We start from the raw sequence: 26904 nt of genomic DNA, 5'->3' as shown, positions 1-26904 counted from the left end.
AAAATATAGCAAAATGCAATAACATAAGATTTTTATAATGTTAAAGAATCTTTCCAATAAGACAACTGAGAAGCTCCACTGGACAACTGACCGCATTAGGCCTAGCAACGCTATTCTTATATTTAGTATTATTCTCATTGGTATTCTTGATACCTATACTTAGCCTTATCTCTAAAGTCAGCACTTTCTAAGTTCGAAGGTTAACACTGCATTTCGACCACAAGAGTTCCTATATTGCTACTTACACTACACTATAAGAAAAAGAAATATATCTTACTAGGTTTGCTTGTGGACCTGATATCTTTGGTAATTTCTTTTAATTTGCTATTATTAACAGGTGGTTCAACAATAATGACTTTTCGGTAATCCGATGTAATCCTTTTTAGTTCATCTTTATCAATATCAGAACCAACACCAATGGTAATGATTTTAATACCATTGCGAGTAAATGATTGTGCAACTGCAGCAGGGTCTTCATCAGATTTTTTGTCAACAAACAACAATATAACTTTACCAACACCAATTCTAGCACCATTTTTAGTTGTGAACAAATCAGTATTTGTTGTTATTAAAGCTTTGTTTACATCAGAACCATCGCCAGGATATTCTAAAGAATCTAGTGCCTTAAGGATAGAGGGTGAATCCTTAGAATCTTTTAAATAGGAAACTACTTCAGCATTTTCACCATATAAAACAATTCCAACTCTTGTTGCTTGTAAAGATACATCATATGACTTTAATGTCTCTTTAATAATAGTCTTCATTGCTTTAAAGTTTTCATCAGAATTTGATGATGACACTCCCAGTACAATGCCAAGATCGATTACTACTGGTGAAGCCCCTAATTGTAGAAAATATATATCACTTAAAAATCTGTGCTTAGAGACTCGTAAGTTTTCTGAGAACTAGACAGAAGGTAGAAATCATCATAATAAAAATATATGATAATATTTGGTTAAAAGCAAGACTCACAGCTTAAACATGTTTACCTGATGAAGTTGAAATAACTCGACTGACAATAGGGAACAGCTTATAAAGCTCATCAGCATTTGATATAATAGCAATGCTATCCTTATTGTCAGCAATTTTCACTAGATCTTCTTGTTTGTTTTGCTCACCAAGACCAACTGTTATTATCTTTACATCATCATCTGTTCTCATTTTGTCAAAACTTTGAAGAGAAGAAGACTTTTGTCCGGCTGGTATGCCGTTATTTCTGAAAACAATTAAAACTTTTGCTGGTCTTTTAGGGAAAACTTCTGTATCAAACAAACGCTTCAATGTTATCAAAGCTGCTGGCACGTCTTCTCGGCCCTCTTTTGGAGACAAACCTTTAATCTGATTCAGTAATGTATTTGAAGGTTTTCCAGAAAGAATATCAATATCACCAGGCTTTCCATAACTGATGATAGAAACATGAGTTTTGTCATCATTAAAAGGCAGTGTTTTCACATTATTCTTAACAAAGGTTTTCATTGCATTATAATACAAAGCATTATTTGATGATGCGTCCATCATGTATGCAACGTGCAGATAACCAGAGATACCTAGGGAAAACATATTTAAATTAAACGATTAAAATCATCTATTTTAAAAAGAGTTATGTAACTTATTTAAAACAAAGGTAACACGTACTACAAGCTCCTTGTGAAGTAACCTTTAAGTTTTGGTTGTTCTGACAGGCATAACGTTTCATGTAGCATTCAGATGCATGTGTCTCTTCATTGTCATCACAAACTGGAGCAAATGACTTCTCGCAGGATGGACAAATACATTGTGCTGTTCCATCACTTCTTGGCAAGCACATAGAATAAAACTGGCAGTCTTTTTTTATGCATGGATCTATAAAAAAAGCATGGTGTTAGCTGCAGCCTACTCATGAATAGCACTTGTTGTTTTTGTGAATTTGCATAGATACGCAGAACTGAAAGAAACAAAAAACAAAAGTCAATTTAGGGAAAGTTTGTTTACATGCCTCTTTGTAAAAATTACACAATGTTATCAAGCTTTTTACCTGGTCTGCTAGAATCGGTTATTTTACCAACCACATTGTCAACATCATCGTTGTCTTTAACCACAAACACATTGTCATTTCCAGTCACATCTTTTATGTCATTCTTATCAACTTTTTCCCCAACACCGACAACAATAACTTTAATGTCATCTTTTTCCATGTTGCCAATAGGATCTTTTGCATAAAATGGAGCTTTAGTAGTAAATAAAATAATTGATTTTCCTGCGTTTTGTCGTGTACTGTATTGCATTTCTGTATTTGCTAGCTGCAAACCTTCCTTTATTCCTTCTGATGAAGGTGACTGTCCATTCAATGTGTCAATTCGTCGTAATAACTGATTTCGATCAGTCAATGAACCAAGTGGTATTTCAGTAATACTGTCTGAGCCATATATTACAACACCAATTAATGTTGCACTGTTCGATATGGTTTCCCTAGCAATCATTTTTTTCACAATTTCTTTTTGCACTTGAAATTCTTTTTGTGATGATCCTTCATCAATTCCCATAACAAAGATCATGTCAAGCAATTTTGAAGAACCTAAAGATAAATACTAAATGTCAAAACTTGTCAGACATATTTCTCAATATTCCGTAAAATCATAATTTAAAGAAACAGCTTTTTAATTCTATTGCTGAGCACAGTGACAGGAATGGTTTTAGGTTTACAGCACATTGCCTAAACTTATACTGCCTTAAAAAATATTTAACCTTAACCATGTCTCAATTTTCCATAATACAAAAAATTAAAAAAACAAAATTTGAAAGGGTCTAACCTTTAGCAGCTGATTTTCCTAACCCATCAGCGACAACTGGAAGTGCCTTTAATAAATCATTCTCATTCACAACAATTCCATCATCAGGCGAAGATGAGATTTTATTTACAGTATTATCAGCTACTTTACCTCCAACACCAACCACAGTGATTTGTATGTTTTCACGTTTCAGTTTTTTAAGAATTTCATTAAATTTTGACGATTTTTCTTGGTCATTCGGTCCATTAATAAATAAAAGAATATACTTACCTGCATCTTCACGCACTGAATTTTTATCTAACACTGATTTATTAATGGTGTTAAACACTAATGTTAAATTTCGTTTTCCATTGCCCTTCAGATTGTCGAGGGCTGAAAGCACACGCTGCTTTGTGTTTCCTTCTTTAAGTCTGAGTTTTACGTCTGCTTTATTACTGTACACAAGAATACTGACTCTGGATTTTGTTGTGGAAATTTCAAACGTTTGGATCAATTTCTCAATATAATCTCTAATTTTGTTCATGGTTTTAAAAGTTACATCTTCTGAACCATCAACAGCAATTACAATTTCAGTGGGTTTATCCATTCCTAAAATAATAAAATCCAACATTTTCAGCACTGCAAAATGACTAAAAGCAACGACAGATAATAAAATAGATAAAACTTACCACAAGCTGTATTCTTTAACACACTAAGTCGTGTATGCTGCGTACAAGCTGCGTTATTCATGCATTCAACATTAGCATACGTTTTACCATCACTACCACAAACTGGTTTAAAAGTTTCTTTAATACATAGTGGACATACGCACTCTACTGAGTTGTCGAGTTTCTTTAAACATGTTTTTGGTTCTTTACAGCTATTGCATGAAATGCCTGCAACAAAGATAGGGATTTTTATCGCAAATAAGAAAACAGTTTATTAAAATTGAAATGAATATATAAATAAATGCATAAAAATTAAAAGTTAATTTTAAATGTGTTACCTGTGCTGGTTTTGCCTCTTGCTTCTTTACTAATATCATTAACATTCTTTTCAGTAACAATTAAGAGATTATCAACATCACCCGATAAAGGCTTTAAATTCTCTTTTTTAACCTTTGAACCAGCACCAACCACAATAATTCTAAAGTTCTTCTCTCTTAACTTTCTTGCTTGTTCTATATCTGCAGTTGTTGGCAATTTGTCAACAAATAAAACAATTGTTTTAGATGAATTAGGGCGGTAGGTGATTTCAGATTCAGCTTTTCGTAATGATGACAGTAAATTACGAGCATTGATAGGAGTCTATTTAAATACAAATTTTTTTAATAAAAAATAATTAAATATAAAAAGATAAAAAATTTAAATTATTACTTACCCGCAGAGTTATTATGTAGTTTAACAGTCCATTTTTTGATACATATTGTCCCATATCTTTAGCTACCTTGGCAAAAGCTTGTTTATTTAAAATCACAGCAATTGCAGAAGAGGATAAATCATATTCTTCAATCATTTTATATGCCACTTGTGACTGCAAATCAGCATTTCTTTTATTACTAGCTCCCAAAATGAAAGTGATGTCCAACTGTTGAACTTTTCCTAAAAAGGGAATTTGGTAATTTATTTCCTTTACTGTATTACAAATGTCATGTTAAATTTTCATATTCCTACATAGCAATGTACTGTCTAGTAATAACGTAGCACCTTAACAAAATTACCTGAAGCTTCAGCTGCAATCTTTGAGATATCTGGTATAGTGTCAACTAGTTCATTGATATCCTTAACAATAACAGGTGACGTTTCTCCACCAATTGCGTTCAATTCATCCTTGTTGATCTTATCTCCTACTCCAATGACTGCAATTTTTACACCAAGACCTAACGTATGCAAATCACAACTTTATTATAAAAATTTAGTTACATGAAAGACAAATGTTATTTTGAAGCAAATATTCATCTTGTCACTGCCAATCAATGCAGTATTACATTTCCTTATGCTAATTGCAGACACAATTAAGAAAGGTGCTTTGTTGCTTGTTCCTTAACATGTTTTAATTATCTAAGTAACAGTATGCAAAAATATCTAAGTCAATCTACAAATAATTTTTGATAGGGATAAAAAAATCTGTAAAAAAATTACCTCTAACAAGTTTTGATGCTGCATCAACATCAATGGCACCATTAATATTATTTCTTCCATATAATACCAATACAACAAGTTTTCCGGCATCTTTTCTAAACTTTCCAAGTTTAACTTCTTCTGCAATTTTTCGGAGTTCAAGATCAATACGTCTATCTCCACCAGATTTTTGCATGTTATCAATTGCATTACGTACACTTTCTTCTGTGCTGCCTTCACTTAAAGGCAAGTGTTGTCTGTCTTTTCCAAATGTAGCAATTGAAAATCTAGTTTTTACTGGAGATATTTTATACAGCTTAATTGAATTTTTTACATACTTCCTCATTTCATCAAAAACTTTGCGAGGAACAGACGACGAACCATCAATTATGTAAACAACATCCAATGAATTTGTAATACCTAATACAACAACAACCGAATGGTTAATTTGGAAAAAACATAGTAGTAAAGGCTCGTAGTAAAGAGTTTCTATCAAGTACACATTATTTTGTCAATGCTGAACCTGAAAACTAATTCAGCTAAAACATAAGTAAAACAACAGATTCAATCTGAAATAATGCTTATCATTGAATAAACTATAGTAAATGCTGGGACGTACATCAGTTTATTACTTTAGAATGTTTTTTTTCTATATTTCAATATGTTAATTTAAGAATTAGGCCAATAAGATTTCATAAACTTTTACAACGAACATACCACAGGATTCCGTCTTAGTGACTGTTATTGTTTCCTCATCTAAACAACCTCGTTTCTTCATCAAACACTCATTACCATATGTCTTTCCATCAGAACCGCATACTACTTTCAGTGGCAGGGAGCAAGTAGGGCATAAACATTTCGTTGAGCCATCAGCCTGTTTCACACAGACCCCATTATGATTACATTTCACATTTTTGCAGGCATCTGTTAACAAAATAATATCACAATTAGTCCTCCATAGGTTTGATGACACAGAACATTGTTCTTTGTCATTGTTTTTCTTCATATGTTACATTGCTTAAAATTCCACTTATGTTCTAAAAATTTTTATCGATATCAATGAAGTATAATAGTAAAGTTACCAAGACAAAGAAGATTAAATAAACATAAAATTAAACAATTGGAATGTAAAAGACGCTTGATGATATTACTTCTGTAAGTAAAGCTGTAATAAGTACTACAAAAAAACAATAACTTTACCAATTGATAAGGCATCTTTAATATCATCAGAAATATCTTTTACAGCATCAGTAGACTTTGGTGTGATAATCACAGCATCCTTTCCCCCTAGCTTATTCACATCATCCTTTTCTGGCAAACCAAGCACAACTGATACTATCTTTACATCATTAGATGTAAATTTATCAGCCAGTACTATGCTCTTTTCATCTGGCTTACGATCAGTGAATAGAAGAAGTATCTTGTTTGGACAAGCAACAGTACCAGGACTGCAATCTGAAAAGAATTCTTGTTCTGCCTTTTGCAATGCTTTATCTAACCTGAAACCATCTGCAGGATGCCTCAATCTTTTTATCTCGTGCAAAAGATCTGTCTTTTTCACTACTTTGGTAACAGGAAGTTTTAAAATAGGTTCTTTGCCATATAAAATAACTCCAACTGTTTTATTTCCACTTGAGAAATCATATTTTTCCAACATTCTTTCAAGAATTTCTTTAGCCATAACAAACTTGTCGCCAGACTGAGCACCAATTAAAACACCAATGTCAAGTGGGTGGGGATTGCCTAAAAATAAATCACAAATCACAAAATCACCAAAAACAGTTGTAGTTGATATACAGTTAATACAGCAATAGAGATTTCATTTTCATTTTCTCACACAGGCAAATGAAGACCTCTCAGAACACATGTTATTTTTATAAAAAGGAAGATTTAAATTTTATCTCACAAGCATCTTGTCATAATCTTTTGATGAAATACAATACATTAAAAATACATAATATTATTGTAGAAATAAAAAGATTTGTGAAGGATACCTACCAGCAGAAGATCCAATTTCTTTTATAACTTTTGAGAAGGTTGATGGTAATTCATCTACTGTGTTTGCATTGACTGTCGTTTCATCTACAACTTTAGGAAAACGCAATTTGGAATCCCCAAATTCAACAAATATAAAGTTGGGCCTATGCATCTCTTTTAATTTCTTTACAGCTTCTGTTAATTCTTTATGTCTTTTGGGGTGTTCTGATCCAGTTGTCAATGCTACTATAACTTTTTTCGAATTTAATCTAAAACTCTTAGAGGCTTCGTTAACTATATGCATCATTCCAATATCTAGGTTACGTGTTCCACCTATTTTGCTGATTTTAGAAATTCCATTACTGATAACATCTTGATTAGTACCAAGATTTAATTCAACAAATTCTTGTGCTGTTTCACCAAACCCAATTAGACCGACTCGGACATCTTCAACCGACAAAGTGAAGGACTTGAGCATGTTTTTAACGTAGTCCTTCATGGCACTAAGTTGATGGGTTGTAACATCAGATGAAAGGTCAAGTAGAAAGATAATATCCAATTCTTTCTTAATAACTAACAAAAAGGAAATACAATGCGTTTAGGAATCTTTTCTTTTATTTATCTAAATAGCTTAAAAACGTTATTAATAAGACTTATTAAAGGGCCTTCAATGCATTCAACTGCTAGTGGTTAATATATATATATGTACAATCTGAAAAACTTTTGTAATCAATTTCTTTATCATTCAGATAAATTCTTTAACTAGTTATAAAGATTGCCACTGATCAGATAACGTTGATTTTCACAGTTTAATAGCTATAGCAAAACAGAAATACAATTCAGATTCTTTTTCACAGCAAAAACATTATGTAAAACAGAAAGAAAAGAAAAATAACGGCCTGTAGCACAACTGATAAAAAAAAGTCAAGGAGTCAGAACAACATCCATCGGAAACAAAAAGAGAAGTACGCATACCACAAGGCTGTGTCTGTAGTAAAGCAACATTTTTATTTTGTTGGCAAGCATATTGCTTCATCCAGCATAAGCTAGCATAGCTGTTTCCATCATTTCCACATACTATGTTGTATTCCATTTTACAAACTGGACAAACACAATCAGTTGTTCTGTCTGGTTTAGCAAGGCACTTACCAAAGAAATCACAGGCTTTTTCTTTGCATGGATCTAACAATAAGAGAAAAAAATAACTTTAATGAGGTGATGAAAATTACTCTAAAGTTACACATCATGTTCCATTTATACTTCTAAATGTGTAAGTACACATGTTTTGTTTCTGTTTAACTACACTACCTTGAAGAAACTCTTATGGAAAATAACAATAAAAATCAACTAAATTGCTGACATACTGTTAATGTAGAGAACTCATAAACTTTACCTGGTGTCACTGCATCCTTGACTGAATCCACAACTTTTTTTATATCTTTGTCACCTTTTACATGCTTTTTGCTCGAATCCGTTATTTGGTTTAAAATATTATCGTTTATATTCTTACCAAATCCAATTGTTATTAATTCTATGCCAGTGTTTTCAAGCTCTCTGATAAGTCCTTTTACATCTGGTTCAGGCCTTCGGTCCAACATTACAATTATCTTTTGTTTAACGCCATCAATCTGTGCATCCTTTAGCATGGTTTTTGCTGATGATAAAGCAAGATCCAGTCTTTTACCATCTCCAGGGTTGCTTACAATTTTAATTGCTTCTTTCAAGTCCCTATTTGTTATAAACTTTCCCATTGAGATAGCTTTGGAAGGGTACCTTCCGTAAGAGAGAACTCCTACTTTGGTTTTCTTACCAATCAACAACTTATCAACAATACTTAACACTGTTTCTTTCTGTAAGTGAAACTGCTTCTGTTGATCAGATGACGATGCACCAACAATGAAGAGCAGTTGAAGTTTTGGTGATGTTGCTATAAAGAACAACATAACAGTACCGTACCAGATTTCTTTCTATTTTCTGTTAATTGCTTGTATTCCAAAAACGGATTCAAGTTAAGCTTAATGAATGAAAATTTACCTGTATTCCTACCTGTATTCTTACCAACGATTTCAAAGACGTCAGGAACAACTTTGGGAAGATCAGTAACATGATTAACAAGAACAACGTTTTTATCTTGAGATGCAATGTAGCCGAAGTCATCTTTTCTTATGTTTTCTCCAAAACCAACAACTATTATTTTGACACTTCTCTCTTTAAGAGTTGTTAATAATAGAAGTAATCTTTCTTTAACAGATTCGCTATATCTTCCACCAACAAAAAGTATGAGTTGTTTGGTGTTGTTACTTTTTGCTGTATTTGAAAAGATATCGTCTTTAACTAAAGCAAGCACATTGTCAATCCTACGTGAACCACCCAATTTTTGCAATTTTGATAAAACATGAACCAATTTTTGTTGATCAGTATCCAAACTAGCAATAACTTCAGCTTTCGATCCATAGTTTACCAGGGCCATTTTAGACTTACTGCCATGATGATTTATGTCATTACTGATAAATTGAACTATTTGAGCTATATCATTGTAATCTATGTTGTTTGATGTATCAATAGCATAAACAATGTCACTTGCTAAGGTAAGAGCTACAAAAAAGAAAAAAGAAAATGAACAATTTACCAAATAGTTGGTAAATGGAGGGTTAAAATCAAACGCAGTAGTAAACAAGAATTACATACAGCATGGTTTGATTGCTGCCACATTGATCTCTTTATTTGTTTGACAAGCTCTTAATTCAAGATAACATTGGCTGGCATATGATAAGCCGTCACTTCCACAAACAGTTTTATATTTATTTTCACATTGACGACAAACACACTTCGCTGTGTTTGTTTCTGTTCGTGAACATGATGCAAACTGGTGACACACTTTTTCATCGCAAGGATCTAAAAAAAATAAAAAAACACTGATACAATGATTTGGTTTAAAGGAGATAAAGTTCTAAAATATTCTCAAAATAATAAAAAATATTTAATGATAATCTAAATTCAGTTTAAATTTTTTTAAAAGACTATCACATTGGTCAAGTTCTAATTTCCTTATTTTACATCTCCAAAAGCAGTCAAGGAACATTTCTATGATTAAAAGTGATGAGTTACCTTTGCCTGATTTTGAATCAATATTCTCAACAGTCTCCACCAGAGAATCATCATTATCAATAACTAACGGAATTCTGTTTTCTTTTAGGAACTTGTCATTGACAGTTTTTTTGTTCTTTCCCAACGTAACAACGATAACTTTCATTCCATTGTCCTTAATACTTACAAGAGCATTTTTTGCCATGTCATCAAGGTTTTGATCGGTAAATAAAACTATTGATTTAGTTTTCGAGTTTTGATTACTTGCTTTAAACACCCGAATTGCCTCGTTTAATCCATTTGTAACGTCATTGCCACTAAGATTATCATACTCAAGAATTCTTTTAATGAGATATTCCTTGTTAGAAGTTAACTGATCCTTATATATAGCAGGGCTGTATATTATAGTACCTGCATGAACATCATGTTGAGAATATTTATCTTTCTTCAATAGTGCTATGACAAGTTCTTTTTCTCTTTCAAAGTTTCTTGTAGCAGTTTGCTCATTAGACTGACCAGTGCCAAGTATGAAAAGAATTTCCATTGATGATGCAGTTGCTATATTAAAATAAAAAGCTACATAAAGACTCAAAACTCAAAAACAACAATAATTACATTTAAAATAAATATTTTAAAGTTACATTCACATTAACATAATGTAATTAAAAGAACAAAAATAAAATAAAACAACCTAAAAAAGAGCTACCTGTTGATTTTGAAACAGCCCTTTTAATGCTGGAAACATTCTCATCTAACTTTGATGAATCGTCAATCAGTACGACATAGTTTGGCTCAGTTGCAATATTATTTAATTCATCAATATCAACTCGTTTTCCAAGGCCTACAGTAACAATTTTTACACCATCTTGTTTTAATTTAGACACATCAGATAACATTTTGGATGCATCACTGTTTTTGTTATTGCTTGTTGTAATGAGGACCAAAACTGTTGCAGCATCTTTTCTGAACCTATATTGAACGTTTGAGAGTATATACGAAAATGCTTTTTTGAAATCTGCTTCCTTTTTTTCTTTTAGGGTGATGCTGTTGATGTTATTCACATAGTCATCTTTGGTTATATCTTGATCAAGCTTTACAATGGACCGTACACTGTCATCGAATAAAACAATTTCCATTCTAACATTATCTCCAGTGGAAAAATTATAAGAATCTAAATCTTTCTTTATGTAATTCTTTATTGACTCAAGTGTTTCTTCATTTGTTAATTGGGATACATCTAAGAGGTATATTAAGTCCATCTTTTTGTCGAATGCTATATAAATAAAAAATAAATAAAAGGTACAAAAAAAGTATTTGCACAGAATACGGCAATGACAAGAATTAAAATTGAAAGAAATCAACTTGATGAAAACTTCAAAAAACAAGTATATAAAAAACAAATGAACATACAAACAAAACAAAAAATTTGGATCTTAACTACATGTGTAAACAAAAAAATTACCACATGGCTTCTTATTAATTAGGAAGATATTTTCTTTTTGCACGCAAGCTTTCTTCTTGATGTGACATTCACTTGCTTGGGTGCTTCCATCACTGGCACAAACAAAATGTGGTGATTTGACATCACTACATGATGGACATACACAATGCACATCTTTTCCTGATTGACGTACACATGTTTTATCCTTTCCACATGGTGAAGATAAACATGGATCTATTAAAAAAAGGATTTGATTTTTTTAGAATGATGAAGGTCCTTCTGCAATATTGTATTTGGAACTTCCATACAATAATAACATCTTTGAATAAGTTATTGAAAAAATTAAATCATAAGGTCTTTTTTAAATATAATAGTAAAAAACTGTTGAATATTACATACCCGTAAACGAATCCTCTATTGCTTTTTCTAGGACATCATCTATATTTTTAGGATCATTATCTTTGGTAATAAGGATGCCGTTTTTGCCATCACCAGTGATTTTATCAACGGTATCCTGATCAACTTTCCCTCCAACACCAATACTTACAATGTTGACACCTTGGTCACGTAATAACTTCACGGCAGGTTCAACATCTTCCATTGTCTCGCTAACAAATACAACCAATGTTTTTTCTGAATTTGGTCTTCCACCACTAGATTGTAAAAAAAAATTATCTGATGCCACTTGCAAAGCTTCTTTTAAATTACCATCTCCCGATTTAAGGTTAAGCGAATAAAGAAGCCTCTCTACATCATCGGTATTTGTTAATTTTCCCTGCAAAATAGCACTGTTGCCATATGTTATGATTCCAGCCTTCAAATTATCTGTTTTCTTGGATAATGATGTTAAAAGCTCTTTAGAAATATCCAGTTGTTTATCAAAGTCACTTGATGACATTTCTGATGTAAATCCCAGTACAAAACCTACATCCATGATGGGCTTTGGATCTGAAAAAAGGCATGTTTGATTTTATTTCTTAACATAAAAGTACTGGACATAAATATATATATTTTGTTATTATTATGCTGCAGAATATTATTAGCATGACCACACTACATTTTATCAATAGAGTGCAAAGTTAGCATGCATCCAATGTAGTTTATCTTTGAAGCACCTTTGAGATTGAAATAATTTAAATGACGAAGGTGAAAATAACAAAGTTTTCCATGATACTAACTGCAGAATTTCCTTATTTTCTCTAATTTGTTAGCAAATATGTACAGTAAATAAACTGTCACCTACTTTTAAGATCTTGTGCAGTTTCATAAATATCATCAAACACATTTGGGAAGCTTTTTATGCCAGGTAAGAATTTCACATTATTTCTATTACCAATAATATCTCTGACATTTTCTTTGTTGAATGCTGATCCGAAACCAATAAACAGTACTCTAACATTCTCTTGCTTTGATAACGAGGGTAATGAGTGCGTAATCGAGTCTTCCATATTATTTGGAAAAGGCGCAGATGAAATGAATACAACAACTTTTGGGATGCCTTTCCGTGTTAGCATGGGTGACTTGAGTAATTTTACAGCCTTTAAAAAATCTCTTGTTTCACTTCCTTTGACGACAGGTGCCAGTATGTTTTCCAAAGGCTTCGAATTAACGTCCAAAATAGGTAACACTTTGTTTATTTCGTCTCTCTTGTAACCAGATAAAATAAAGCCAATTCCTGTTTTATTAGTATTTCCAGATGACGTTTTGACTAATTCCTTTATTAATGTTTTGATTGTTTTTATTTCAGATGACTTCACTGCATTTGATATATCCAAAACAAAAATGAAATCAACGCTATCAATAGACCCTAAAAAGCATAATAACAAATATAAAAAATGTAAATTTAGCATTACACTGAGTATTATTAACAAAGTTTTTTAAAAATTTGTACTAATTTCATCACCTCCCTAAATTATTTCTGCACAAGCACAACAAGATTTTACTTTGCAACAGAAAAATGTTTTCATCACATATTGTTACAACCAATATATAAGTAAGTGTACCAATGGCTAATATATTTCTCTACATTCTTAAATTACCAAAATTCATTTACATCAAGTGCAATAAATATATGCTTACCACAAGGTTTTTCAATGGTTGTTGTTATTTTCACATTTCTTTTGCAAGATTCCTCCCTAAGGTAACATTCACTTGCATATGTTTTTCCATTATCCCCACAAACTGGTGCATACGCTTCATCACATGTAGGGCATTGACATAACGATGTTTGATCAATTTGCCGAACACATGTAGAATATGGCAGGTCACACTTGGTATTGCTACATGGATCTAGATGTAAAAAACACATTAAGACTTTAGTACAAGACTTGTTAAGTAGATACCTACAAATAAGCAAATAACGTTTTTGTGTAATAACATCGCTAATACCTGCTTTTATCACAGCTGCAATCTTTTTGCTTGTATCAGCACTCATATTGTTAATATTTGGAACAAGAACTATGTCGTTTCTATTTCCAGTAAGATCAATCAAATCTTTGGGACTGACTTCGTTGCCCATACCAATGACAACGACTTTTATCCCCTGATCTTGAATACTTCGAACAAAATCTTTTTCTTTTTTAATTGGCTTTTGATTGACAAATAAAACAAGGACATTGGAAGAGGTTGATGTCAATTGCTTGTATCCTAGGGATAACGGCATAATAATATTCCCTTTATTGGCGTTTGATGAGTAAACACGTAAATTTGCAATTTGTTTTTTAAGTTCGCTTGATTGTGCATACTGTCCGAACGGTATGGCTACATAATTATTTGAGCCATAAATCACAACACCAATATTAGTCGGAGGTACAGAGACTAAATCAACCATGTTTAAAACTAATTGTTTTTCTGCAGAAAATATTTCTTGTTCTTTATCACCAGTTGCACCCAGTAGAAACATGATATTATGCTCAACGTTTTTTCCTAAAGAAAGATTTGTAATGGTGTGTAAGAAAGGTCAAATGATTATGCATCTAAACGTTTGTGAACATTTATGATTATGTTAGACCTATTATTATCTTTAGGAGCTTTTCTAATAACTCGTTTAGATTTCAAAATCTAATTTCAGTTACAAATAATGAATAAAGAAACGTATCTAAGATAACACTCAAACCTCAGAACATAGGAACTTTTATCTGACGTTAAACATTAACACAGCTTTTGTAGTGAAGTGAAAATAACATACCAGTTATTTTACCAATTACATCTGTAATATTTGTTGATGTATCTGGTAATTCATCTGTTTTATCAACAACTAAAATGTTATCAGGATTTGGAACTAAACCTTTTAAGTCTTCTTTTACATTTCCGTCCGTGGTGATAATCAGCAGGTCTATGTCAGCACTTTCAAACTTTTCTTTGAATAATGCTGCATCTGAATCAGTCCAGGAAAGACTTCTTCCATCAACAAGCAATGCCAACAAACGTTTGGAATTTTTTCTAACAAATAGTGGATTTTTCACAATTGCATCAAGTATGTATTGGAATGTGAGTTTAAAGTTTCTTTTTCCATTTATTCTTCCCATTTTGGAAAGAACATTATTTACAATAGTTTCACTGATACCATTTTTAGGTGATAATTGCAAAACAGCATCAGAGGCATAGTTTAGAATACCAACATGGATTTTGCCGCTTTTAAAGTCTTTTGTTTTTACATCTTTGGCAACAAATGATTTAAATGCTTTAAATGTTTCTGTGGAAACACCATCGGAACTGTCAATAAGGTATATCATATCAATATCACTATTAATAGCTAAAAACAAAAAAAAAATATGTAAGAGACTCATGTGATTTATCAGTAGCATTCTCATCTAGTTCACAATAATCGATACCTTTCCTCTTTATATTATTAGTCATTTTAATAGTGATTAATTGCAAAAAAGATCTCAGCAAGATATAAGAAAATTGTTCAAGTTTAAGTGATTGGTGAAACGTCGATTTTTAAATGATTTACTGTGCACATTAAAAACCTTAAAAAGTTAAAGTTTTAATCTTAAACACTGAAAAAGTTATAAATATAAAACATACTTAATTTGCAAAAGAACTTACAACACGGTCCTTGTTTAAAAATACCAACAGCAATATTATTCTGACAAGAGTAACGCCTCATGTAACATTCACTAGAATATGTCTTGCCATCTTTTCCACATATTGGTTCGTATATATCTGTACACGATTTACATATACACTCTGCAGTATTATCTGGTTTCCGTATACAATGTGAGTATCTATTGCAAGATATCTTATTGCATGGATCTAAACAAGTTATGAGGTAATAAAAAAGCTAGATAACACAGTAGAAATATATAAAAAGAAGATATTTTTCAAATTAATTTGTTATATAATTATTAAAACATATTGAAACAGTGGTTCAAAAATTTTTCTAATTTGTCAACACCAACACACCTTGTCTAGCATTGTCAATGACATTCTTGATTAGTTCACTTATCTCTTCACCATCTAAGTCTATTTCAGATGGGATATTAAAAATCTTTTCTTTGTTGCTACCGAGGTTTGTTAGATCTTCTTTATCGGCATCAGGGCCCACACTAATTGGTATTATCTTAACATCTGTCAATGCATTTAACTTATCGTTAAATGGTGATATTTTCTTAACAACAAAAGTAACTAAAACTTTTGGCACAGTGGGTCGTGCTCCATTTGATTTAATAAATAATTCATCTGCAACAGTCTTTAAGCCTTTATCAATAGCAGAACCAAATCGAGGATTTTGTAAGTTCTTGATGGCCTTTGACACTGCATTTTCATTGTCATACTGATTTAACTTAAATGCAAGCCTGCCATCAGTTCCATAAATTACAGACCCTACTTGGGTTGCATCCTTTTCAATTTTGAAAGCATTTAACAATTTGGCAGCTATTACTTGTTCATAACTAAATAATGAAGCATTCTCTGAAGCAGCAAACAGAAAGCCCAAATCCAAGGGTTGTGGTGAAACTAAAACAAAAATAGGAAAATTTTATTTCATGTCACAAAAAGAATCTGTATACGAAATTAATAAAAGCATAATGGTCATTTGAATCATTGTTGTATTTAATATCGCTCAAAATAATGCATTTTACCAGTTGCTTGACTGACAGCATATGCCAATTTTTCAAGAAGGTCAGTTAAATCATCTGAAGTAGAAACAATACCACCATTAACAACATTTGTAGTTTCCTTTAAGTCCTTTGAAAGTACATCTTTATTTAATCCAACAATAACAACTTTAGCTCCATTCTTTTTTATCATATTGATTTTCTCTGTAATTGCAGATTCTTTTGTCACACTGGGATGAGAAGCCATAAATATAATTATAGTTTGTGGTATATTATCTCTTGAATTAGGAAGAATATTGTCATTTGCGTATTCTATAGCCTCAACTAGTTGGGGTGGTCCTCCATTTTTCTTTAGTTGCGACAATGCTTTATTTATGGCATTTATATTATCACCAGCAGTTAGTGATAATAGAGAGCTAGGTTTCGTTCCATAGGTAACAATGGAAACCCTAGCTAAATCCTTTGAAATTTTGTGTCCTTGGACTTGTGATTTTATGCTTTGAGCAAGAGTTTTTAGTTGTTCTTCTGAGATACGTTCCGAAGTGTCAATTAAATAAACTAGATCAACTGCTTTTTTGGAACCTATAAAAAAAGAAAATGAACATTCTGGCATACAATAACATGATCACAACAAATCTACCTGTCCTGAAGTTTATAATCTTCTTAATATTATACCCTATTAAAGGGGTATCGGTAATTTTTGAGTTGTGAGTTCCGTGAGTTGCTAGTTATGACTTGCCAAATCAGTGAGTTGTCTTATTTTATGATTAATTTGGAGTTGCTTATAAAAATCTAAAGACTTTAGGTAACATTTTTGCTTGGAAACAGATTAAAAATGGGAATTTTTTTGATTTTCTCCATAAGTGTTTTTAAACTAGGTAAAAACTTTTTTGTCATCACAATAATGCATGACTTGAAAGAAACAAAATGAAAATTTAAATTCAATATAAATCATTCACAGCAACATAAATCAAATTTTTACCCCTTGGGGAATCAATAGAAAAGTCATAAAACTTTTTTTGGTTTTGTGAACCTGAAGAAGAAAAAGGTACCATTTTAAAATCAATAGGGGATTGGTGCATATGAAACGTATGATGCACTTTCTTATGATTAAAAGCATACCATACAAACTATTCAGGGTGTGGTAGTTTAGGGTATTTTGAACTTTTTAGGGTATTTTGAACTTTTTAAATAAAAGAGCGGTTTTTAATCAATACTAAAATTTATTATTTATTATAAACAACTTATACAATTTCTTCGTTAAAAAAATGGAAGTATTCACTATCAGCTCCAATCATGCTTTTTATTATTTTGGTTAACTTTTTTTACAACTTGCATAACACAATTTCTTTAAAATATATTTAAAAGTGATTAACCTCATTGTAAAATGTTTTGCTTTACCTCTTAGCAGTAAAGGACGAAAAAAGAGATCTTTAGCTCTTTGCCTTGTGTGTGTTCTGATTGTTCGAAAAATGTGGTTCAGGGCATTGTCCTACATTTTGCATAGAAAAAAGCGTATAACTCACAGACCAAAAAAAACAATAACAAAATGTTTTATGCTCCTTTGTGGGGATGTTACGAATAGAAACATGTCATATAGCTATAAGATGGTAGAAAGATACAATATTTCAAATCATTTTATTAAATTCATAAGTCACAAAAATACTCAGTTTGTTTGCTTTTATTAAATATTATTTTATTAAATTTCCAAAGTGAAGTGTTTTTGTGTATAATTTAATTAAAATTTATTTTGGAATTTGTTATTCAAAGATCCTACAGAAATAACTTTATTGTTTCAAGTTCGTAAAAATGATTCGGTTTAGTAAAAAAGCAACTCACTGACCTTGGAACTCGCAACTCTCTACTCTGACTAGAAGATTTCCAACCTCTGTTGAGGCATCGCCTTTTTAAGGCGATTAATAATGTTATAACTTTGTGATGACATCATCATCTTTTTAAAGTTCACCAAATATTTTCTGCAAAACTTTACAGGTTGTATGAGGACAAAAAAGTGAGGAAAAACAATAACAGATATTACATACAAGCAAACATGTTACATACATTAAATTCAAATACAGAAAAAAAATGAAGAAACTTGATTTATTTACAACATTTTTGTTGCTATAACAAAAAAAAAAATTTTTTTGGCAAAATGTGTGTAATCGTATGTACAAAAGTCACCAAATTTCCATACTTACTAACTTGAAGTTTATTTAAAAAAATCTAGAGGAAGGATGTTCCAGAAGGCCTCCACCTCTGGCTTGAATAGGGTAACAAATAGGGAAAATCAATTAAAATAATTTAAATATTAATTATATACTTAGTTAACACATTGCTTTTTTTGGTAAATTAAAATTAGTATTATTAAAAATTGTGCCTTAGCACTGTTTAGAAAACAGTAACAAACACAAACAAATCTTCTTATTGAAAGCATCTTAAGCATTCTAAAGTGTTTACAAAAAAGGCCAACTTACTAAAAAGAATACAGTCTTCCCCTTAATTAATGCCATTCTGTTTTACGGTTAATTTTTCCCTGCAATTTTTCCCTCCGATAAGTACTGCACACTTAGGTTAATGAGAAAAATTATTAAAACGGTAGCCCTTTAACTGATATGAGGATTTTAACCAAAAAAAACTTACTGCAAGGCTCCTGTTTCACTATCGCTATAGCAGTCTTCTTTATGCAGGAAGAAGCTTTTAAGTGACAAGAACTGGTATAAGTCAAGCCATTACTTCCACAAACAGGTTTGTGTAATGATGGGCACACTGGACAAACACATTCTGTTGTTTGGTCTGGTTTCGCAAGACAAGTGGAATGGTATTCACACTGGATCTTGGTGCAAGCATCTTCAAAAAGAAATAAAAAGACATTATATCAACACATTTTTAATGATGTTTGCTTTCGTGTTCTCATTCATTGCTTCTCTTGAATATACAACTTTTTTCTGCACTTTGTAAATACCAAAGAAAATCTTACAGAAAATAATGTTGACTTTACCAATAAAAATTTAGCACAAAGTTTACCTTCAAATATGTTTATTTATAATTAAACATAGTTCAAAAATTATCTTTTAGGACTAACCTGGAAAAATTAAAGTGTTGATGTCCTCAAGTTCTGGATAGTTGCCATTTTTTTCTGTTAATAAAGTAATGCCATCATCAAGTTCCTTTCTAAGTTCGATGTTATTGATATTTTCTCCCACTCCAAGTAAGATGATTTTGTACTTCTCATTCAAAAAATTGATATATTTAATTGCATTTTTCTCAGGCATACTATCAATAATAAACACAACAGTGATGTCACTATTGTGGCGGGAAAACTTTAGGTTGAAGTTAACAGAATTAACAAACTTTTGCACATCCTCCGCAGTGTTTGGCTTGGTAATTTGAATCTGCTGAAACTTTTTTAGGATTTCTTTCTTTGTTAAACTATGTGCTTCATTCCAATTAAGCAACTCATTATTATATGTTAGTGCAGCAATATGAGCACCTGTGGGTGAGTGTGGATACTTTGCAACAAAATTTGCACCAACAGACTTCATCAGTGACATTGATCCTTGTGTTGAATAACGAGATGGCCAAAACACAAGTAATGTATCCCTTTCTAACAATGAAGCTATAAAAAAAAGTTTTATGTCCAAAAATTAGTACATTTATTCATATTAACAAACCCTACATATAGATAGTCAAATATAGAATCAATTATTGCTAAATAAATAAAAAAGAAGAAAGTATAATTTAGTAAAAGTAAAATCAAAAACAGATCAACAGAGACATTAGCCAAAAAACCTCTGCTTAAGTAGCCTACTAACTGAAGAGTATTGGTAAGGGAATGCTGTTTCGCCTTTATAAGAATCGCAAAAATTATGTGAAAGGTTGTGGTCAGAAAATGCATAATTATTTGAAACATCTTCATAAATACAAACCTGCAGCATCTCCTTTGGCTTTTGAAACAATGTCAACAGTTGCTGGGAGTTTACTTGAATCTTTGATAGTTACAACATAATCATCTTTAGTGGATAAAGGATTCAAATCTTCTGACGCAATTCCTTTACCAACACCAATTATTGACACTTTAACATTTTTTTTTCGTAAATCATCAACAACCAGCTTTGCAGTTGAGACAGTCTCCTGTTCTATCTTTCCAGCAATAATGGCAACCACAACTTGTCCTGCATTAGTTCGGACTTTGTCACTAGCTAAGATTTCAGAAACTTTTTGAAATCCTTGGTCAACGTTTTTGTCACCTCCAATTCGCTTGGCATCATATAAAGCTTTTAATAAAGCTTGTCGACTGATTCCTTCTTTCAGTGGTATCTCGATTTTTGCTGTTTTACCAACATTAACAATGGACACTCTTATTTTATTTGCAGATAAAGGATAATTCACTATGTTTGTTTTGGCATATTTAACAACATCTGACCAAACACCTGAAGAAACATCATTGGAACTGTCCAACAGAAAAACAACTTCTAAAGGTGTGGATAGACCTGAAGTAAAAAAAGAATTGTGTTATAAAGAATTAAGTTCTAAAAAATTCATAACATAAAAAACAATGTTAAACAGAGTTATGATTAGCAGCACAACTACAATTCCATTCCAGTTTAAGGTTTAAAATGCTTAAACAAAATTACGCCAGTTAAATATGTGTCGTCATTCATGAGTTTCAACACAAGTTCAAGTTAGACTTGCACCTAATATCAATGCAATGATATTGGTCAAGTATGCATTCCTAATGTTTGTTCTTTCAGGATATGTCTACACTTACCGCAAGGCCCTAATTTGACAACAGACATTTTTTCCTTCTTGTTGCATCCATATCTTTCCATTTCGCATTTACTGCCGTATGTTCTGCCATTGCTAGCACACACAATATCATATAAATCTTTACATAGGGGGCAAGTGCACTGATGGGTACCATCAGCTTTACGTGAACAGGAAGTATGAGGATCACAAATTGCTGTTAAACAAGGGTCTAAATAAGATTGAAAAGATGCCACCTTAAAGCAGAAAAAAATGACACTAGTAAAATTTCATATTAAGACTTCTATGGTTTATCTCTATTTTAATAGCTGTCATCTGAGTGCAACTTTATTTCAAATCTCCTTCAAAGACTTCATGTTAACATTCAAACAAGGATACACAAGATACTGATGCAAGAAATATACATGTGACAGGGACATTTCTCTGATTTCACAGGCTCATAGCTTATCATCACAAGGTTCATTTTTTTAATTTTTACATAAAAAAGCATTCTTTGGTTAAGAAAAAATAAGATGACTACTTAAATGACGAAAGCCTAGGTGCAACATCATAGTATAAATTACTAAATACCTGGTCTTGCGATATTAACAATACTGTCATTTTTCAAATCTTCCTCTTTAGTTACAACTGCAATCAAATCTTTTTTACCTCCAGTTAGGGGTACAAAATCATGGCTACTGACATCATCTCCAATGCCAATAACAACAATTTTTACACCTTGATTCAACACTTTGTTAGCAGTAGACTCCACAGTAAATAATGGTTTCTGGTTGGTTAAAAATACAATAACTTTTGGTACGTTTACATGATAACCTGTGCCTAGTTTAAGAATATCTTTAGATATAAATTCAAGTGCTTTTTCTGGTTGATTTCCTACTTCAGGAAGATATACAGCTTTTATGCGTGACAACACAGGATCCTTTGATTTGTATTCATCTAGATCAAACAGCTTGTCAGCTTTATTACCATACTTTACTGCAGCTACTGAAACATCTTTATTAAATGTCATTGAGTTTATAATTTTGTTCGCCACAAGTTTGGCAGTTTGTGCATGTTGAGAAGCTAGATCACCACTTAGTCCAAATGATAATACCATGTCAGTTGGTCTTCCACTCACTAAAACAAGAAATTGCAAAATATAAAAATATAAAAATATGTGTTGTACCATGCTTATAATTGAGAAAGATTTTGTAGATATTTGCATTCTATCCATTAAATGCATTTAAGAATTAGATTAGAACATAACTAACATGTGAATCTATAAAAGATAAAAGGAACAGACTTTTTTTGTTTATAAATAAAAACATCATAAATAAGATAACTCAAACAAGTATTTATGTTAATAAACAATAATAATTATAATTTATTTATAATATATTACCAGTGGGTTCAACCAATGCTTTTATTAAATCAGTAATAGCAACACCACTATCTTGGTTCTTGTCCGTTATAAATAAATTTCTCTTTACTTTAAACAATTCTTTTAGGTCTTCTAAATTCTTGTCATGCAAGGTTACCATGTATAGTCTTGCTTTCTCTTGTATGTCTTTCATCATATTTTTCATGTTAGCAAGTTCTGTTGCAGACACGCCTACAAAAATAACAAGAAAGTAGTACTATGATCATGAAAAATACAAACAATTACTAACAAAAGCGCAGATATAACTTTATAAGCAGTTTTTTTCTTATTAGATAAATGATTTTGTACCTAGAAGGTAAAAGCTAATCTACAATTTGCAGAAATTGTTAAACTGCTCAATTTTGGACAAATAGTTATAATTTTTTTTATTTGCAAGGTACCTTACCTTTTTATGTATATAAAAATATATATAAATATTATTCTCTATTGGAAGTTTTCTGTATAAATGTACAAATTTATCATAGGGCAACCTAGGACTCGACAAGAACGGACTTATGTAGCAGGCATACAAGTTAAAGCACTACTCTCTAGTGGGTACTTATGAAGGTACTATTACAAAGGATGAAGTACCCACATGACAAATATGATGTTAAACTTTGCGCTAATTTAATATTATTATGGGTTTACACAAAAAACTGCTTTACCTCTTGATAATATCAAAACACTTGCAGGTACATCACGGTCAGCTTGAGATAACCTTGAGACCAGCAATTCTGAGACTTTATTCAAAGCTCGGTCCAGTCGAGGCAAATTATTTTTATCTTGACTAACAGACTCAATCAATTTTTTTAATTCATTCTTATCTACACCATCATTTAGGTTAAGTAATATATCAGGTTGGTTGCTGTAAGTTATTAAAGAGCCATGTGTTTTGTCTACTCCAAATTGATATTCATCAACAATGCCTTTTGCATATATCTTCAATAGGCTGAGAGAATTTTTGTCAACTTGATTGGAATTATCCATAATCACAAACAGATCTATTCGTTCATCAATGCCTAACAAAAGAACATATCCAACAGATTATTATATATATATATAAATATAGTTTAGCTGTCCACTAACAAACACAAATTACATTTCGATGCGTTTTATCATATTCCCAAAGATTGTATCTCGATTTTCAGATTACCCTCAACAGACACTTTTACAAACTCCATAAATTTAAATCCTTCAATGAACATTTGTATTTTTGTATTTCAAAACATAAATCCAAAAACATATCTAAAAACCAATTCAATTTTCTGGTTAAAAAACAAATTGAACTTTTTTCTTTGCTTGTAATTATCAACATGTCTAATTTTCAACAAGATTTGAAATAGATTCACTAAAAATTTCTTTACCTTATATCACAAAAAATTGGGGAAGCTTATCTGATTAAATTGGTATTAGACAGGCTCGTAATGATATCATACTTACCACAAGGTCCTTCTCTTATAACCAAAATTTTCTTTTTTTGAGTGCAACCAGCAATGTTCATAGAACATTCACTCGAATAACTGTTTCCATCATCTGCACAGATTGGAGCATAAATGTTTGGACATGCAGAAGCACAAGTACAGCTAGCAGAATATTTGTCAATGGCTTTGCAAATTCCATTGTATTCGCATGTTACAAACAAACAAGGGTCTACAAATAATAGAAATAATGGTTATTTATAAAAATTAAGGGGAGATCAAGACTAATTACAATTTGTCTTTTCCCCTATTTTTAAGACCCAAAGTTTACAATTTTGGTCACAATGACTGAACATAAATTTCAAAATGGAAACCCATGACATTTAATATGCTGAATGTATTGAAAAAGGTTAAGTCTAAAAATAATTTATTGATTTTCACATTAAGTAAAGTGACGCGAGATTCCCGAAATTAAATTGGAATCACTGACCTGATTTAAGTTGTTGAATAATTTTTCCTACAGTATCTTTATTGTCCAATCCCTTTTCTTCATCAACAGGAACCAATGTTAACTTCTTTCTAATGGTCTCAGGTAAAAGTTGCTTGACATATTCCTTACCAGAATGAACAAATACAACCTTTACACCAGAGTCAATTAAACTAGTAAACGACTTTCTGTATTGGGGAAGCTCTAGTAAGACTTTATCATCAGCAAATATAATGGCAACCTTCGGCATGTTAGGTCTAGCTCCATTTTTTGTTGAAAACATATTTTGTAATTCAAGCAAAACATCATTGACATTTGAGCCTGGGGTTGGTTTTCCCGTCCATTTGATAATATTTTGAATTGTTTTAAAATCATCAGTGTTTTTTAAATGTGTGACAACACTAGCTTTTTCCCCATAAACCACTACTCCAATCCTGGTTTCACTTTTTGAGATTTGCAGCTGCTTCAATAATTGTGCAGCAGCTTGTTTTTGTTTCGGAAACTCTGAAGTAAGTTGTTGATTTCCACCAAGTGCAAATATTATGTCTGATTGTTCTAAAGAAAAACCTACTTGCTTATTCCCATGAGGTTTTATACAAATCCGTAATTTGAAATTAGTAGACATAAGCAAAGGAAAATCTATCAATGTTTTCAAGTACTTTTTGGTTTAAATGTTTTTATCCTAGGGTATTATTAACAGTATTGTTAAATTTATGTTAACATTAAATTTAACAATACCGTTATTAAATTTTAATTGATAAACAAAAAATGGCATACCTGGTAAAGGTTCTGAAGGTGAAATAAAAACAACAAACTTTGTAAAACTTTCTTCATTAGCCTTTGTAATCAAACTATCGTCACTTCTACCATCAGTAAGCGTCGTGCGCAACCCTTCTAATACCTCTCCAGTAATTCCAAATTTCATGTTAATCTTGTTTTCTGAAAACTTTTTTAATATTTGTTCCAATTGATAACTGCTGGGAACATCAGCACCATTTGTAAACAAAATAATCTCTTTGTCTGCATCTGGCCGTGGTGATTTCAAAAACATTTTTGATAGTACATCTGAAAGTGCTTTTGGTAAATCTCCTTTTCCTCCTGAATCAGAGAAAAAAAATTGATAAATTTTTAATTATATATCTTAAAGTATTGAGACCAAATTAATCATCAGTATAATTTAGTGATATGCTTGCCAATTTGATTAAATTTTCTTTTTTAACTGTGATCATATGGCAAGAATTGTCTCTGTTTAAAACATATTGAACTTGCAATTGGTAACATAAAAGTTTTGCAACTTAAACTTTTAAAGTCCTGACTATGGATTAATTTACCTTGCTTCCTCATTGTTTTAATTGCCTGATGCACATAATCTTGGTTATCTCCCCTCTCCAAACTTACAATAATCGGAGTCTGCCTTCCAAAAAGAAGTAAACCAACTCTAACTTTCTCAGGGGAAATTTCATATGCTTTCAAAGCATTTTGCAAGAATGTTTTGAATTGCGCAAAACTGTCATCTGATGTACTGTCTGAAGCATCAAATGCAAAAACAACATCCATTTTTTTCTCAATACCTACAAATTTAAAATTTTATAAGTAAAATATGAAATATAAAATAAATCAATATAATTGCAGTATATGGTAAAACTACTACTTGTGTAAAGTCCTATTTATGACTTTGCCTAAATGTATGCAGATGTAATTTTATAACTTCTGTGTTTCAAATCTACACCCCTCCCCCCCAAAAAAAAATAATTAAAAGAACAAAAATAATAATTTAACATACGACAATATCCTTTTGATACAACATGAACACTATTCTTCTTGATACAGGCTTCTCTTTTCAGCAAGCAGGAGCTGGCATATGACTTTCCATTGCTTGCACACACTGGCTCATACTCTGAGGTACAACTCTGTGCACATCCACATTTTATGTCATATATATTATCTTTCTGGCAAAGCTCACCCTGTTGACAATCAAGCTGTCGGCATCGTGCTAGAGCAGAAAATATTGCAGCATGATTCAGCACTTAATCTAATTTTTTTACAAATTTGTTACAAGTAAAGTACACATTTAATCTTCTTCTGACAAAAACTTTTGATCTACGAAGTGGATAGTTAATTTAATATCAAGCATTATGTCATGCTTCTTTGATCATATTAGTGCTTGATTTTTAACATTAATTTGGAAAATCAAGGCAAGTTGTTCACAAAAATAAAGAGCTTTTGTCATAGACTAAAATAGCGATAAGTACTATAATCCACAATGAATTTTACATCATTGGAAATAATGTCAATGCTTACGCCTTGGCACAATAATTAGAAGAAACAACATTGTATAAAAAGCAAGATCATGTCAAGTCCAGAGTTTATAGCAAAAAAACCTAGTGATTAAAACGTGCTGAAA

General features: G+C 31.5%; 1 protein-coding gene across 4 annotated transcripts in view; it reads right to left on the bottom strand.

Annotated features, from left to right (window-relative positions):
- LOC130640729 (uncharacterized) overlaps positions 1-26904 on the bottom strand; it is a 115934-nt gene that overhangs the window by 81761 nt on the left and 7269 nt on the right. For 2 of the 4 annotated variants that reach the window (XM_057447251.1, XM_057447252.1), the window contains exons 8-47: positions 26284-26493; positions 25832-26071; positions 25278-25598; positions 24504-25067; positions 24036-24245; positions 23261-23614; positions 22578-22787; positions 21767-22312; positions 21201-21407; positions 20359-20922; positions 19515-20048; positions 19073-19279; positions 16457-17014; positions 15780-16331; positions 15423-15629; positions 14560-15126; positions 13761-14297; positions 13452-13661; positions 12616-13179; positions 11772-12320; positions 11394-11606; positions 10638-11204; positions 9953-10489; positions 9533-9739; positions 8879-9439; positions 8238-8771; positions 7820-8026; positions 6866-7417; positions 6068-6610; positions 5585-5791; positions 4889-5287; positions 4468-4626; positions 4128-4348; positions 3754-4054; positions 3437-3643; positions 2790-3356; positions 2015-2554; positions 1636-1842; positions 990-1547; positions 278-841 (exon numbers count right to left, since the gene is read on the bottom strand). In XM_057447251.1, the coding sequence (XP_057303234.1) occupies positions 278-841; positions 990-1547; positions 1636-1842; positions 2015-2554; positions 2790-3356; positions 3437-3643; positions 3754-4054; positions 4128-4348; positions 4468-4626; positions 4889-5287; positions 5585-5791; positions 6068-6610; positions 6866-7417; positions 7820-8026; positions 8238-8771; positions 8879-9439; positions 9533-9739; positions 9953-10489; positions 10638-11204; positions 11394-11606; positions 11772-12320; positions 12616-13179; positions 13452-13661; positions 13761-14297; positions 14560-15126; positions 15423-15629; positions 15780-16331; positions 16457-17014; positions 19073-19279; positions 19515-20048; positions 20359-20922; positions 21201-21407; positions 21767-22312; positions 22578-22787; positions 23261-23614; positions 24036-24245; positions 24504-25067; positions 25278-25598; positions 25832-26071; positions 26284-26493 (15762 nt within the window). The remainder of the gene's footprint in view (positions 1-277; positions 842-989; positions 1548-1635; positions 1843-2014; positions 2555-2789; positions 3357-3436; positions 3644-3753; positions 4055-4127; positions 4349-4467; positions 4627-4888; positions 5288-5584; positions 5792-6067; positions 6611-6865; positions 7418-7819; positions 8027-8237; positions 8772-8878; positions 9440-9532; positions 9740-9952; positions 10490-10637; positions 11205-11393; positions 11607-11771; positions 12321-12615; positions 13180-13451; positions 13662-13760; positions 14298-14559; positions 15127-15422; positions 15630-15779; positions 16332-16456; positions 17015-19072; positions 19280-19514; positions 20049-20358; positions 20923-21200; positions 21408-21766; positions 22313-22577; positions 22788-23260; positions 23615-24035; positions 24246-24503; positions 25068-25277; positions 25599-25831; positions 26072-26283; positions 26494-26904) is intronic. The other 2 variants (XM_057447253.1, XM_057447254.1) reach the window with 2 other exon arrangements.

This window comes from Hydractinia symbiolongicarpus, chromosome 4 (genome assembly GCF_029227915.1).
Source record: "Hydractinia symbiolongicarpus strain clone_291-10 chromosome 4, HSymV2.1, whole genome shotgun sequence".
Taxonomy (NCBI): domain Eukaryota; kingdom Metazoa; phylum Cnidaria; class Hydrozoa; order Anthoathecata; family Hydractiniidae; genus Hydractinia; species Hydractinia symbiolongicarpus.
Note: the sequence above shows the minus strand (reverse complement) of the source record. Positions and strands in the feature narration are given on the sequence as shown.